This window comes from Zalophus californianus, chromosome 4 (assembly GCF_009762305.2).
Source record: "Zalophus californianus isolate mZalCal1 chromosome 4, mZalCal1.pri.v2, whole genome shotgun sequence".
Lineage (NCBI taxonomy): Eukaryota > Metazoa > Chordata > Mammalia > Carnivora > Otariidae > Zalophus > Zalophus californianus.
In genome coordinates this window covers 105,122,562-105,138,200 of record NC_045598.1, presented here as the reverse complement: position 1 = coordinate 105,138,200, position 15,639 = coordinate 105,122,562, and the positions used below count along the sequence as shown (strand labels likewise).

At 42.7% G+C, this 15,639-nt stretch overlaps 1 protein-coding gene across 4 annotated transcripts in view; it reads right to left on the bottom strand.

Moving 5' to 3' along the window:
• The window catches only part of SETDB1 (SET domain bifurcated histone lysine methyltransferase 1), a 32,813-nt gene that overhangs the window by 7,789 nt on the left and 9,385 nt on the right, over nucleotides 1–15,639 (bottom strand). For 3 of the 4 annotated variants that reach the window (XM_027599872.1, XM_027599860.1, XM_027599880.1), the window contains exons 4-14: nucleotides 9,846–9,880; nucleotides 9,333–9,432; nucleotides 8,370–8,495; nucleotides 8,001–8,202; nucleotides 7,401–7,474; nucleotides 6,108–6,298; nucleotides 4,582–4,711; nucleotides 3,753–3,927; nucleotides 3,512–3,670; nucleotides 2,018–2,644; nucleotides 1,459–1,575 (exon numbers count right to left, since the gene is read on the bottom strand). In XM_027599872.1, the coding sequence (XP_027455673.1) occupies nucleotides 1,459–1,575; nucleotides 2,018–2,644; nucleotides 3,512–3,670; nucleotides 3,753–3,927; nucleotides 4,582–4,711; nucleotides 6,108–6,298; nucleotides 7,401–7,474; nucleotides 8,001–8,202; nucleotides 8,370–8,495; nucleotides 9,333–9,432; nucleotides 9,846–9,880 (1,936 nt within the window). The remainder of the gene's footprint in view (nucleotides 1–1,458; nucleotides 1,576–2,017; nucleotides 2,645–3,511; nucleotides 3,671–3,752; nucleotides 3,928–4,581; nucleotides 4,712–6,107; nucleotides 6,299–7,400; nucleotides 7,475–8,000; nucleotides 8,203–8,369; nucleotides 8,496–9,332; nucleotides 9,433–9,845; nucleotides 9,881–15,639) is intronic. The other variant, XM_027599886.1, reaches the window with a different exon arrangement.

Below are 15,639 nucleotides of genomic sequence, written 5' to 3'. Positions count from 1 at the left end.
TTTTATATCCCCTTCTTTCATTGTCTGCCTCTTTCCCTGCCCTTCTCAATCTTATAAGCTGGCTTCACCTCCTCTGCTCAGTCTCTAGTTGGAGAGCCCAGGGCTTACTCCTGGGCCCCCTTATCGTTTATCAATATTCTCTCTAGGTGAACTCATCCAGGCTTTAACTATCACCTCTCCCCTCTGTGTTCAGGATTCCTAATTCTTTATGTCCAGCCCTTATACTTCTCCCAGAAATCTTATTGCCTTCTTGATATTTCTCCTTGGAGTGCCTAGGAGGCACCTCAAACATAACATGGCCAGAGCAGAAGCTGAATTTCTCCCAGACCCGCCACTCCTCTACTCTTCTAACTCAGTAAAAAGCACCAACACCCACTTTGTTGCTGAAGTATAAAGTTTGGAGGACTTGTCCTCGATTCTGCCACTTCCCTCCCACCCCAGTCAATCTATCAAGTTCTGTAGCTCTACCTCCAAATGAATCCCAACTCGACCCTCTTTCAGCTCTACTCACTGTGTGCACTCTCGTCCAAGCCCCAGCAACCACCGTCTCTCACTTATATTCCCGTAATTAATCTCCTAAGTGGATTTCTCAGTTTTACTTTTGTTGCCCTAAGACCTAGTCTCCACAAAGAAGCCACGGTAACCTTCAAAAAGCAGATGGCATCATTTGCCTGCTTAAAATTTTTTTTTTTTAAAGATTTTATTTATTTATTTGACAGAGAAAGAGAGAGAGCACAAGCAGGGGGAGTGGTAGGCAGAGGGAGAAACAGGCTCCCCACAGAGCAGCGGGAGCCCTATGCAGGCGGGACTCGATCCCAGGACTCTGGGATCACGACCTGAGCCGAAGGCAGTCGCTTAACCAACTGAGCCACCCAGGCACCCCTGCTTAAAATTTTCTAACAGTTTCCTATCACACCCTGATTTAGTTCTAATTTTTATTCTCATTTACAAAGTCCTACATAATCAGGTCCCTGCATATTTCTCTCTGAACACATCTCCCTTGCTAGCGTAACTGCAGTCTGTTAGGATATACATACAACTATGAAATTAAGAACATCTTTAACTGCAATTGCTAGATCCTATTCAATCATTAGAAGTCTTCATTTAAATGAAAGCCCAAGGAAGAAACAGGTGCTGGAAATTGAGTAAATAAGATTTTTTTTTTTAAAGATTTTATTTGAGAGAGAGAGAGAGAGAGAGAGAGAGAGAGAGCATGAGATGGGGGAGGGTCAGAGGGAGAAGCAGGCTCCCTGCTGAGCAGGGAGCCCAATGTGGGGCTCGATCCCAGGACCCTAGAATTATGACCTGAGCCGAAGGCAGTCGCTTAACCGACTGAGCCACCCAGGCGCCCCAGTAAATAAGATTTAATTGATAAAAAAAACCTGGTTTCAGTTACTCTATTTTTGGTTCTGATTTTTAGAACTCCATCTCCGAGGTACTTTGCTTTCCCCTACTCACCCTGTGGGCAGACACTCTTCTAGTCTCTTGTACTGGTAGCCAGAGTTAGGGTTGATCTGGCCGCCGGGGGTACAGGCTGTGGCCTGGATAGTTAGCTGATGACAGGCACATTTGGACCTGAAAAAGACAGAAGGGTATGATGGCTAGAGCTGTGAGACTTTCTTTAGAGGCAGGAAGTACTACAAAAGGATAGGGAGAAGGTAGTGAAATTTTTTTCTGTCATACACGTAAATCAGAAGGGAAAAGACAGTAAGAACATGACAGAGTGGGAGTAAGATAGAATGAAACCGAGTGGCAACCCAAAGCACGATGGAGGGGCACGAAGGAAAAGGGGGAGGATCAGAGAAAAGAAACAAACCCAGGACACGAGTAGCCGGGGGCATGCAGTGGGGGCTGGGTCAGACCCGAGCCTCTCTCACAGCTTTCATGGAGGCCGTATGGCAGGGACTCCAGCCGAGGGGGGACGTAAATAGGAAACAAAGGAGATATGAGGCAAAACAAAGACAAGACAAGGATAAGGAAGTTGGAGGCAGGGCCAGCAATTACCCTACTAACTCACTTGTCACGGCACCCATCCTTGCAGTCACAACCGACCAGAAATTCTGGGCCTGTGTTAATGAAAACACCCTTGCCTGGGATTCGCTCCTTACTGTAGGCCACCTGGGGTGGAGGGGTTGTGTCAATCTCATTGACACAGGATAAGGGAACATCCTCCTTCCCGTAAGTGATGTCCAAAATGTAGTAAAAAGGTTTATAGGGCTGAAACTTTCGGTCCACAAGAACATATGGATCCAAACAGAACATCTCCAGGAAGAGGAAGTCACAACCAGTCTCAAAAAGATAGCGTTCAATCTCCTGCATTGTCCGAAGACAGAGGCCACAGGGCGTCTTATAGATAACATGAAAGCCCATCTTGCGGTTAACTCGGCGGCGGGCTGTCATCCGCCGGAAGTCATAGAGTAGTGGGACCAGCAGAGGATTCTTGCCCCGGTACTGAGCACTTCTCATCGGTCTGACTCGGGACAGACAGGTGTAGCTGCACACATGAGGTAAGTAGAAGAGCTTCTCCATGGGGGCGCGGTAGGAGGGCTCTGCTGGGGCCCTCTCCAGCATGCCGTGGAAGGCGGGGGGCGCTGCAGGTGCTGAGGGTGCCGCTGGGGCAGAGGCTGTGGAGCCTAAAGGTGATCTGCAAGAGACATGCAAAAGATCAGGCAAGAGGACAACAGGACCTCCCTGCTGCAGAAGGACCCTTGCAGCTGGCTAACCCATGGATCTTTCTAACAGCTGTGCCCGGGCAGCTACAGATGACACAGAGAAGTCACGTTTCCCCTCGCCTGGACAATGAAAGGCTCTGGTCACTCTTCACTGACTGAAAATATCTCTACCTCAACAGCATAACTTTTCCTAACTTTTTGCCTGTGAATTATATACAGTCCAATTTTCTACTTTTATGTGTCCTACAGACGTCTTTACTCACTCCTGTGATTCAAGGAAAGGAGCAGTAGTAATCCCTTTCTATTGTCCCAATCATGACACCGTGTTCAATGACAAGTTTTACCAAATAACTTCTAGTGAGTCCATAGTTCTAGGCACCTAATTTCTAATTCAATTATTTTTACACCCCGTTTGTTGGAAACCTGCCAAGTTAAAGCTTTCTTTTCGGGGCACCTGGGTGGCTTGGTTGGGTAAATGTCCAACTCTATTTCAGCTCTGGTCATGTCTCAGGATCCTGAGGTTGAGCCCTGCATCAGGCTCCTCGCTCGGTGCGGAGTCGGCTTGAGATTCTCTCTGCCCCTCCCCACACTTATATGGGTTCTCTCTCTCTCTCTCTCAAATAAATAAATACATACATCTTTAAAAAAAAGAAAGCTTTCAAGTCCAAACCATAAATAAACAAATCTTTAAAACAAACAAACAAACAAAAAGCTTTCAAGTCCAAACCCCTCACCATCAGAACCTTAACTAAGCACCTTGGAACCAAGGAACATCCCCCATACAGTGACCATTTAGTCCACGCTGCCACCTCCCCACAGAGAGCCTGGGAGTTTCTCACCTGTATGTCTGGTTGCTTCCAGGTTTCCCAGCAGGGACATTTTCGCTGAGTGCAGGAGATGTAGGGGAGGAATGACCAGAGCCCACAGAACCTGGCCGGAAGGATGTGCTCTTTTTGGCTACCTGCTTCCGAGACTGGGCAAGCTGACTTTCCAAGCTGCTAAAAGATTAGACATCATACAGTAAAGAATACAGAAATGCAATGTGAAGGAAACTAGTAAATAAAAAAGAGTATCACTCACTCATTGTCACCTGCCTGTGGGGACAGAGGGGGAGCAGGGGGGGCAGGTGGGGCAGGGGGAGCTGGGGAGACAGGAGGGGCTGTAGGCTGCGGGGGCTCCATTGGCTTGAACTGGGTCCCAGTACTGGTCAGATCCTGGGTGTATTGGACCACAGGGCCTTTGCTCCTTACAGCACCTAGAGGAAAAAGGAAATTGACCACTGAAGATGACAGCTGTGTCAAGTATATTCATGCCCATATCTGATCTCAATTTACATAATGTAAACAAGCAGCAATGGAAACATTTTGAGTAAGTGTTAAGACTGTCGGTTCTCATTATTTACACCAACGGGTGAAATACTGGCACAGGCTGGCTTTGACTCAGTTAAGGTTTTATCTTCCTGCCTCAAACACAGTTTACGTTAGTAATTAGGTTATTCTTTGGTGAAAAATTTTAATACGTTCTTTGATCAAGTAACGTTATCAGGAAAAAATCAACCAAAAAGTATGCCAGGAACATATAAAAACAAAAGCAGTTTGGGCTTTAAAAAAATGACCATGGATCACATACAAAGCAGATAATCCTCATGTGGATAACAGAGGTAACTACTACCACATTGGCCCCTAACAGTTGTTTCAGATTTTTACGGGGTCGTCTAGAATGAATCAGAGCCACTGCATGTGGAGGCAGCACCACAAATCCATCGGTACTACTGGAAACAACTCAGGGCACATCCTGTTTCCAATGAGTCAGTAGTGTCATCTGGTAAACAAAGGATAGCTATTGTATATACTCTCCTTTGCTGCTTTGTCCATTTCTTTCCTCTCCTTTGGTGTCCTTCAGGACATACCCATATTTGGACGTGTCCTCAGCTGTCCCCCTTGCTTCTTCTCCAATGCAGAGGCTGAGGATGTCTTCATGCTGAACATGGGCTCTAGCCGTGTAGAGCCTCGATAGATCCATTCACATCTTTTGTCATCCTAGGGGATTGGGAGGAAGGAAGGTTGGAAGGAGATGAATTAAAGGCTAGAATCTATCCTGCCATCTGTGGAGAATATGCCTCCAGGTGCCTCCTTGAACGAAGTCTCCCTGATGAATCCCAAATTCCCTATCTATTCAATAAACTTATGTTCCAGGCTCCATGACAGCCATGAGGAAAATGAGAAAAGAAAACCATATGCTCCTTATTTAAGAAATTACAGGACAATTTTTTTTTTTAAGATTTTATTTATTTATCTGACAGAGAGAGCCACAGCGAGAGAGGGAACACGAGCAGGGGGAGTGGGAGAGGGAGAAGCAGGCTTCCCACCGAGCAGGGAGCCCGACGCGGGGCTCGATCCCAGGACCCCGGGACCACGACCTGAGCCGAAGGCAGATGCTTAACGACCGAGCCACGCAGGCACCCCAAGAGACAAATGTTTATGTTTAGTATAAGTGGTGTGACATGGACCATAACGCCTTAGGAACAAAGGGCTGAGGACAGCTCAAAGGACTGTAACTCTAAGGAAGGCAGGAGAGGGGAGAAGAGGACAGGCACAGACGAGCCAAGAGTTAAACTGGGCCTTGAAAGGTCATCAAGGGGTGCCCAGCTGGCTGTCGGTTAACCATCTGCTTTTGGCTCAGGTCATGATCCTGGAGTCCCAGGATCGAGCCCTGCATCGGGCTCTCTGCTCAGTGGGGAGTCTGCTTCTCCCTCTACCCCTCTCCCACTCCTGCTCGCTCTCTCTCTCACTTACTCTCTCAAATAAACAAATAAAATCTTAAAAAAAAAAAAAAAGATCATCAAGACCTCTAATTCTCTGATGCCTCCTTTTTGTCTCACTATGCTAACCAAAACCCTGACCTTGGACAAATGGAACTGCCTTCTCTGTGCCTACATGCAAGTACTCTGAGAGAGAGAAAAACCAACCAACATGCAATTAGCTCATAATTAAATTCAGGGAATTTATTTTACTTTTTAAAAATTATTATTTTTTTTAATTTATTTTTTTACCCTTTTTTTTTTTTTAAAGATTTGAGAGAGTGAGTGAGCATACATGCGCACGAGCGGGGGGTGGGAGGAGGAGAGGCAGAGGGAGAGGAAGCAGTAGACTCCCTGCTGAGCAGGGCCTCAATCCCAGGACCCCAAGATCATGACCTGAGCAGAACGCAAACACTTAACCAACTGAGCCACCCAGGTGCCCCAGGCAACTTATTTTCAATAACCATCAGAGAGAAACAAAAAGACCAAGTAAAATTTGACCCAAAACAGTGAGAACAGACAGGATAAGAAAGAGGAAAATTACGGAGGACTACAAAATCATCCTCATTACTGCCTCTTACGCTCCCCCATCCCACCCTGACCCTTGCCTCCAAAACTCTGGGGAAGAACAGTACCAGGAAGAGGATCCTGACTAGGCTGCCATCCACCTCCTCGACCCGGGACTTCCACCACGTGCCTTCCCACTCAGTCTTGATAAGCTGGCCACTCTTGAGCAGCACCATGGGGCGGTTGGGGTAAGCCGTGATATACTCTTCTATGAAGTCCCGGCAGGAGATGTCTTCTATGTCCTCCCAAGTCTTTTTCACTGTCCCAAGGAAGAAAGAGGGCTGAGAGAGGGTAAGTGGCGCAGGTCTTTTTCTCTCTCTCTTTTTTAAGTAATCTCTATGCCCAACGTGGGGCTTGAACTCATGACCCCAAGATCAAGAGTTGCATGCTCTACCAACTTTGCCAGCCAGGTGCCCCAGGGCATGTCTTGATAGGAAAAAATAAATGGTTGGCAAGGAGTCGTTGGGCATTTTTCAAGTTGGGAGGAAGAGAAAAAATAAATGAAGACAACATAACCTCAAAAACAAAACCAAGACTACCTAAAAATATGGAACCTATTGTGTAAATGCACATACAGATCAAGTAAATACTAACTAAGCAACATGCAAATATAGGTGAATCACTTATTTCATAAAGATAGATGTTTTGTTTAGGAAAATTCAAGTGAAAATTCTTGCTAATTTTATGTAAGTCTAGAGATAAATAAAAAATATCAGATGGCATCGTGAAATTGATAAAAAAAAATTTTGTCCTTCCTTCTCATTCTGTATCAGGCTACTTCTAAGGGACCCTGAATGTATTTACTGCCATGTCATGTGGAGAAGGAGCAGTGTTAGTTAACTCTTTTGTAATTAAAAAGAACTGCTTTGTAGGAGTCTGTTCCCAAGCCATAGACCCAAGTATAGAAGACACCCTGAAGCCTCCATCTAATTCAGCTTTTGCAGAGAGCACTACGCAGACTACAGATTTTTATAAACGTTAGATGAAGGATAAGACTAGGAAAGAAGTAACATCTTCTTAAGCCTAAATCACTCAGAAATGAAATCAAAACACAGTGAGAATACAAAACAATATGAGAATCCACCCAAGGTCAGTCATAATCTCCTAGTGTCCCACTCTTTGACTACAAAGATCCAGCACTAGAGATGAGCAAATAGAACTGGATCTCCCAAAAGACATTACTCAAACTTATGCTCTTCGAGATGGAAGCACCACAAACATCAGGGCCTTCCTTCCTTCCTCCTTCCCTCCCTCCCTTTCTTTTCTTTTAATATCAGGGCTTTTCAACTGATTATCTTAAGAAGAAATACAAAGTAGAAGAGGGAAGGGATAAAACTCAGAAAGGAAGAAGGGACACTCACGTGGCCGGCAAATGGGATATAGTTCAGACTGTGTGACGTAGGAAGCATAGCCATCATCAAAGAAAATGAGAAACCTGTAAGGACAGAGTGATGGCAGAAAGATCAGGGGTTACAATATTTAACATGACCTACAGAAATTATCATAGCTTCCACTCTTGATCACAAATAGGACACAATCCGGGGAAAATGTTCCAGTCTACTACTTCCTTCCTATTATCCTTCCGTCTAAGAGTTAGGAATTCTCCTTCAATCTAACGAACTTACCTCTACTTTTCCAAAAGCTATTTATTCTTGTCTATCAGACTCCTATCTTGCTAAAACCATAGTTTCCCCTTCCTTCCTATTCCCCTAACCATTAAACAATCTTGACAACTTTCCTCCTAGTTTTCCTCCAAGTTTTCCCTTTGAGAAAAAAAAAAAAAGGAAAAAAAGAGGAAGAAATCACCCACACGATCCCTGTCACACAAAAAAAGAGCAAGGGTTTCTCTGGTCACTGGGGACTAAACACAAAAGCTAACCATGAGATCTGGACTACGGTTTGAATAGGGCAGGTGCTTTGCTATTGGCCTCCACTCTCTTTACAATCCTCTGTCCAGGTACCTGAGCTTGTTTTTGACGTTCGGTGTCTCAGCTACAATGCCAGCATAGAGCCAGACCTGATTCCCGTCCTTGTACTTGGCCACCACCCGACTGCCCACAAACAGCTTGTCAGCAGGAGGGTGATAATCATAGGCAATATGGTTCCCCGACAGTAGACTCTTTCCTTTGTTGTCGAATTTCACCTTGTACTTCTTTCCTGGTCCTGAGTAAAAGGAAAAGATGGACAAAAATTTTTAAAAACCACCAGTTTCTGTGCAAATCCTGACTGCTACATGAGAGACAAAAGGCAAGGCTGTGGAGAAAAGAAATGATCGGCAACGGAGACCTGCAGGTTGCCTTTCATTAGCTCTTCTTCTAGCTTGAACATACCAACCGTCTGGATGGCAATAAGGGTGCCTTTGTGCCATGTCTTAGTTCTCTTCTTGCCCAGGATGCGCATGCTGACTATCAGGTCACCATCTTTGCTCAGTTCTCCAGACATCTGACTCAAGGTTCCTACAAAAGAAAGCAAAGCTGTCGTAAAGAGATATGGCATAGATTGGGGGGAGTGAATGGGAAAGTAAAGAGGGTATAATATAGTAACTGGGGGAAAAGGGGTAATCATTGATCCTTAGTCACTTTTGCTGCTCTCTTGGGCAGACAAAAACATAGCTGACTCAACTATTTATGCTAACAGGAAATACTTGCATAATTGAAATTCACATGTAATTCAAGAACATCTCACTTTAACCAAGTATTTCCAACTCCTTATTAACAATATTAATTACACTAAGTGCTAAGTAGTATTTATAAAACATTTTCCTGTAGGAGATCTATTAACAACTCCACTGGACAGTTTCCCTTGGACCTCTTCATAAGTGTTTGAGTTGCAGGATGCCTGGGTGGCTCAGTCAGTTAAGCGGCCTGCCTTTGGTTCAGGTCATGATCCTGGGGGCCTGGGATTGAGCCCCACATCGGGCTCCCTGCTCAGAGGGGCACTTGCTTCTCCCTCTGCCTGCCACTCCCCCTGCTTGTGCATGCTCTCTCTCTGGCAAACAAATAAATAAATCTTAAAAAAAGAAGTCTGAGTTGCTCTCTTCTAAACTCTATCTAGAAGTAGTCATGAGCACAGAGCTAAAAAGGTATTTGGGTAAAGCCACCACACACTGGAAAATCAGCAGACAAAAAACTTAAGCAGACAAGGAAAACCTGTGGTGTTTAAAGAACCCAACAGAGGTGAGGAAGAGGATTCTGAGGAGCTAAAACAAAGCCAGATACCCATGAAATCTCTGTAGGAATTCACCTCCCATCCCCGCCCCCACCCTCTATACCAAGGCACCTCCAGACCCTAACCTTTATGTAGATCCTGGGAGCTGCTCTTCTTGTTGACAGCATCCATGAACTTCTGGACATCCTGAGCCGACTTTCTTAAGGCAGCCATAGCTTCACGGAGCTGTAAGAAAGGTGATGAGGGAAACAAGTTTTAAAATAGCATGGGTTAGACTTGAGAATAAGAACTTGTCTTTCAAAAAACAAAACAGAATGAATTATGGTTGGGAAGGTATGGTTACTTTATCAGGCAAAACGGTCCTTTCTTATAAATCTAATTCAGAAATCAGCTTTAGGGAACTTTCCTTATTAAGCTCACCTAGCCAATCACTACCAAATTCTACATTGCTGTAGCACTTAGTGCATGCACCTCTAAGTAACCTCTGCTGCATCCTTAGAACACCTATTAGAGGACTGGAACTCACAAGGCTGATTACAGAGTGGATAATTATGTTGATGGCTGAAGTGGTCAGGCCAGAAGTTTCTCCCATTTTCATATTCTTAACTCTCACCTTTACCTTCCCGGTCCCAACTCACCTTCTGGTCTTTGGGAGTTCTGCTCCCAGCATCACCTATGGATGAGAAAAGCTCTAATGAGTGTAAGGGATTTACTCATAAGAGTTTCCAAGAAATCAAAAACTAAGCTACTTTTTTTTTTTCCACTGAACCATTTTATTTGCATGTGTTATATATAACTAAACTACTTAAAAACATTATCATGGAACTATTACTAATAACTACTGACAACCATACACAAATATATATGTAAAAGTAGTAAATGGTCCAGAAAGATACACAGCAAATAGGTGACAGTGCTTACCTGAGGATAAAGTACTGTGACAGGTGGTAGTCTACAGGATTTGGGTTTTTCACTGTATATTAAAAAATTTTTTTTATTGTTTTATTTATTTCAGAGAGAGAAAAAGAGAGCATGAGCAGAGGGTTTTGTGGGGAGGGGCAGGAGGAGAGGGAGAATAAGGCTCCCCACTGAGCAGGAAGCCTAACACTGGACTCGATCCCAGGACCCTGGGATCATGACCTGAGCCAAAGGCAGACACTTAACCGACTGAGCCACCCAAGCACCTTGTATATTTAAATTTGTTGTTTTTATAACAGCAATTTGCTTATGGATTATTTGAATGATTTGAAAAATGAAAAGTGGTCAATGTATGAAGTAAAAATGTTTATTCTTGAGTAGTGCCGTCCAACAGAACTTCCTACTGTGATAGATATGCTCATCAATACTTGTTACTGTCTCTTTTTTATTACAGCCATCCTAATTAGTATAAAGTGGTTCTGATTTGCATTTCCTTAATGACTAATGATGTCAAGCATCTTTCCATATACTTAGTGGTCATTTACATATCTTATTTGAAAAAATAACTATTCAAATATCTTGCCCATTTTTATTTTTATTTATTTATTTTTTTAAAGATTTTATTTATTTACTTCACAGAGAGAGACACAGCGAGAGAGGGAACACAAGCAGGGGGAGTGGGAGAGGAAGAAGCAGGCTACCCGCGGAGCAGGGAGCCAGACGTGGGGCTCGATCCCAGGACCCCGGGATCACGACCTGAGCCGGAGGCAGACGCTCAACGACTGAGCCACCCAGGTGCCCGTTGCCCATTTTTAAACTGGGTTGTCTTTTTATTCTTGAGTTGCAACAGTTCTTTATATATTCTGGAAAAAAATAGACCCTTCACATTTTGCATAATTTAAATAGCTACATCTGGATTGTGGCTACTACTGTATTGGACAATGCAGTTTTGGTGATTTATAACTATTTTAAAAACAGAGGGGCGCCTGGGTGGCTCAGTCAGTTAAGCGTCTGCCTTTGGCTCAGGTCATGATCCCAGAGCTCTGGGATCAAGCCCCACAACCGGCTCACTGCTCAGCAGGCACCCTGCTACTCCCTCTCCTTCTGCCCCTCCCCTCACTCTTGCTCACGCTCTCTCTCCCCTCTCCAAATAAATAAATCTTTTAAAAAAATGGAAAGCAATGGTGGTAATCACTTAACAGTATATCCATATATCAAATCACTATTTTCACACCTTAAGCTAATACAATGTTATATGTCAATTATATCTTAATAAAACTGGGAGAAAAAGGCAGCAAAAAAATAAAAAACAAAAATGGGGGGGCACCTGTGTGGCTCAGTTGATTAAGCGTCTGCCTTTGGCTCAGGTCATGATCCCAGGGTCCTGGGATCGAGCCCCAAGTCGGGCTCCCTGGGAGCCTGCTTCTCCCTCTCCTCCCTGCTCATGCTCTCTCTCCCTATCTCTGTTGCTCTCTCTTAAATAAATAAAATCTTAAAAAAAAAAAAAAAGGAAAACAATGCAAATGTCCTAAAAAAAAAGTCCATTTAACAAAATGGTTACACAAACTGTAACATCTCCAAAGGAGGTTCACAAAGAATCTTTAATAACATGAGACTGCTAACAATAGATTAAGTTTCAAAAGTTAGGATACATAGTAATTTATTTGAGATGAACCAAACCTTGGAGAGAATACAGACACACCCCTATGCATACACAAGCATTCCTCAAAGAGCTGTGAATATAGTATACGACTAAATACCTGTTAACTTAGACCTCTACAACTATAAAAGTGCATTTTATTTATTTATTCATTTATTTGTTTTTAAAGGTTTTATTTATTTGACAGAGAGAGAGAGAGAGCACAAGCAAGGGGAGTGGCAGGCAGAGGGAGAGGGAGAAGCCGGCTTCCTGCTGAGCAGGGAGCCCGATGCAGGGCTGGATCCCAGGACTCTGGGATCATGACCTGAGCCGAAGGCAGTTGCTTAACCAACTGGGCCACCCAGGCGCCCTAAAAGTGCATTTTAAAAGTAAAAATATTCATGTGGAAAAAAAAAACCTCAAACATTATAAAAGGACACACAGTAAAACATAGCTCACCCTCAGACTCCTGCTTCTAGTTACTCTCCTCAGAAGCAATCAATATCAGTTTTTTTGCAGCCAAAGATATTCTGTAAATGTACATATGTACTCTTTCCCCTCTCCAATCTTTTACTCGTATTCAACATGCACTTTTTATGTTGCTTTTTATCCCCACACTTCAAATATCCAGGAAAAGTATTCCCTCTTAGTATCTATAAATCTTATTCGTTTTTCCCCAATTTTGTTTATTGTGGTAAAATACACGTAACATAAAATATACCACCTTTACCATTTTTAAGCATACAGTTCAGTAGTATTAAGTACATTGATATCATTGTACAACCACCAACTTTACTGAAAAATGTTAAGGACTAAATAAACTGTTTTTGTATAGAAGAATTAAATAGTATGAAATGATTAGCTATCCCTAAAATGATCTTTTAATATTGTCAGTGGTTTTTTTGGGGCGGTGAGAGGGGACCATGACAAGCTGATTCTCAAATACATATAAAAGCACGACAGGTGAAAAAAACCAAGACATCCATAAAGAAGAAAACCACAGTGAGGTTCCCGGCGTTAACAGATGTAGAAACATACAAAGCCCAGTATACACAATACAGAACTGACGTAAGAAAAAAATGACAGAGAAATGAAACAGAATAGAAAGTCCAGAAATAAACCCACAAATATGGAAATAATTTATGACAAACAGACGATGTAAATCAATTAAGAGACTCATTTCAGTAAGTGGCACTGGAACATTAATAACCATTGAAAAAAAATTCAGATATTACCTCAAATACTACACAAAAAATAAACTTCAGTTGGATTAAAGGCAAAACTATGAAACTTTCAAAGGCAACATAAGAGATCTTTATAATAAAGCCTCAGGGCAGAAAGGCTATAAAAACCAATTACCATAAAAGAAAATGCTAAAATTATAACTTCTGTTTATCAACGAATAACAAAAAGTAAAGATAAACCATAAGCTGGGAATGATGTTTGCAACTCATAACTAAAAGGATTAGTATTTGTGACATATAAAGACTTCCTGTGAATCAAGAAAAAGACAAATGATCATTGAGCAAACAAGCAAGAGATATGAACAGACATATCAAAGAAAAACTATAAGGGGTGCCTGGGTGGCTCAGTCAGTTAATAGCCTGCCTTCAGCTCAGGTTGTGATCCCGGGGTCCTGGGATTGAGCCCAACGTTGGGCACCCTGCTCCTCCCTCTCCCTCTTCCTGCTGCTCCCCCTGCTTGTGCACACGCTCTCTCTCTAGTAAACAAATAAAATCTTTAAAAATAAATTAAATTAAAAAACCACAATACCAAGTGTTGTCAAGGATGTGGAACATAGGACACACTCATCCACTGGTGGTTATAAATTGGTACAACTGATTTGGAAAGCTGTTTGTTACTTATCCAGTAATGTTAGAATTTCCATATCCTAAGAACTAGCAACTCCCCTCTTACAGTATATATATCCTAAAAATTTAGTTTAAGACTGCCAAAATAGAAAGATTCTTGCACACAAGAGACTCAACAGTAGAGAACAAATTTGAGGGTTGATGGAGGGAAGTGGGTGAGGGATGTGCTAGACGGGTGATGGGTATTAAAGAGGGCACTTGCGATGAGCACTGGGTGTTGTGATGAAGTGTTTACAGAAATATTGCACTGTTAACTAAAAATTTTAAATAAATAAATAAATAAATAGATTATTTGAACTGAAAACAAATGAAATGTCAACTGACAGGAAAATGGAATAGTATTATTCATTAAGATGGAATAGTATACTGTAGTAGTTACCAAACTAAGCATCACACATCAGCATGATGTTAAAGAAATGATTGCAAAATGCATATACTAAGATTCCATTTATACAGTTAAAAAAATAAGCAAAATTATGGCACTTCTGATAATAGTGATATGAAAAGGATGATTCCCCTATGCAGAAAACAAGTATAAAACGAGAAAAAAATTGTTAAAATCAATTCAGGGCACTGGAAAGTGACCAAAGACGACAAATTGAGAAGTATTTGTTCTTGAAAAACTGCTAAAATTCTGGCAAGGAAGGTTAAGTCTGTGGACCTCTTGCCTGGGGCAGCTCCCATCCCTACTCCACCTCTAGTTGGATGAGCAGAAACTACAGCTTTACCATTGAGGTGCTAGCCATGACAAGGAACAGCTCTGTTAGTCTGAGGTTGCAGCTCTTGTTTAGTGTGAGCAGCAAACCAGTCAGAAATTTAACAAGGAGATCCTGAAAATGAGACAGCTACAGACAGGCTTAAATAAATTCTCTATACATTCTTGAGTGACTGCTAAACAATGCACATGCAGAGAAGACCCAGGAGAGTCAATAGAGATTGAGAACTAGAAGCAATTCTGAATGCATTCTCTATACCTCTGTAAAACTCACTGGCTAGGGGCACCTGGGTGGTGCAGTCTGTTGAGCATCTGACTCTTGACTTTGGCTCAGCTCATGATCTCAGGTTCATGGGATCGAACCCCATGTTGGGCTCTGCACTCATTGTGGAGTCTGCTGAGGTCTCTCTCTCCTTTCCCTTTGCCCCTCCCCTCCACACTCTCTCTAAAATAAATAAATAAATACTTAGGGAAAAACAAAAACAAAAACCCCAAAAAACAAAAAAAAACCCACAACTCACGGGACAAACTCTGCAAAAAAGGGGGGGCAACTGTTAGGAGCCAAGCTAATGTATATAAAAGCGAATATGAATTCTGTGGGTGACTGCTAAAAATGTACATACGGGAAAGATCCAAGAAACCCAATGGAGACTTGAGAACTAGATGCAACTCTGAATGTATTCTCTATACTTCTGTAAAACTGAATGGCTAAACTATTTTACTTTGTTCTAATTTTTCAAAGATTTTATTTATTTATTTGACAGGGAGAGACACAGCAGGAGAGGGAACACAAGCAGGGGGAGTGGGAGAGGGAAAAGCAGGCCTCCCGCTGAGCAAGGAGCCAGATGCAGGGCTCAATACCAGGACCCCAGGATCATGACCTGAGCCAAAGGCAGATGCTTAACAACTGAGCCACCCAGGCGCCCCGGCTAAACTATTTTAAAAAAGGGGGCAACTGTTGGGATCCAATCTAACATATAGTTTAAATTTAAAAACCAAGCAGAGACATCAGCTGCACAATAAAGGGAAGAGAGAGTTGGCAGTATAATTATTAAAAAAAAGAAAAGAAAAGAAAAAGAATGAAAACGAAAACGAAAACGAAAACCAAAACCAAAACCAGAGGGGTGCCTGGGTGGCTCAGTTGGTTAAGCGTCTGACTCTTGATTTTGGCTCAGGTCATGATCTCAAGATCATGAAATTGAGCCTCGCATCAGGCTCTGTGCTAGGCATGGAGCCTGCTTAAGATTCTCTCTCTCCCTCTGCCCCTCCCCCACCAAATAAAAGAAAAA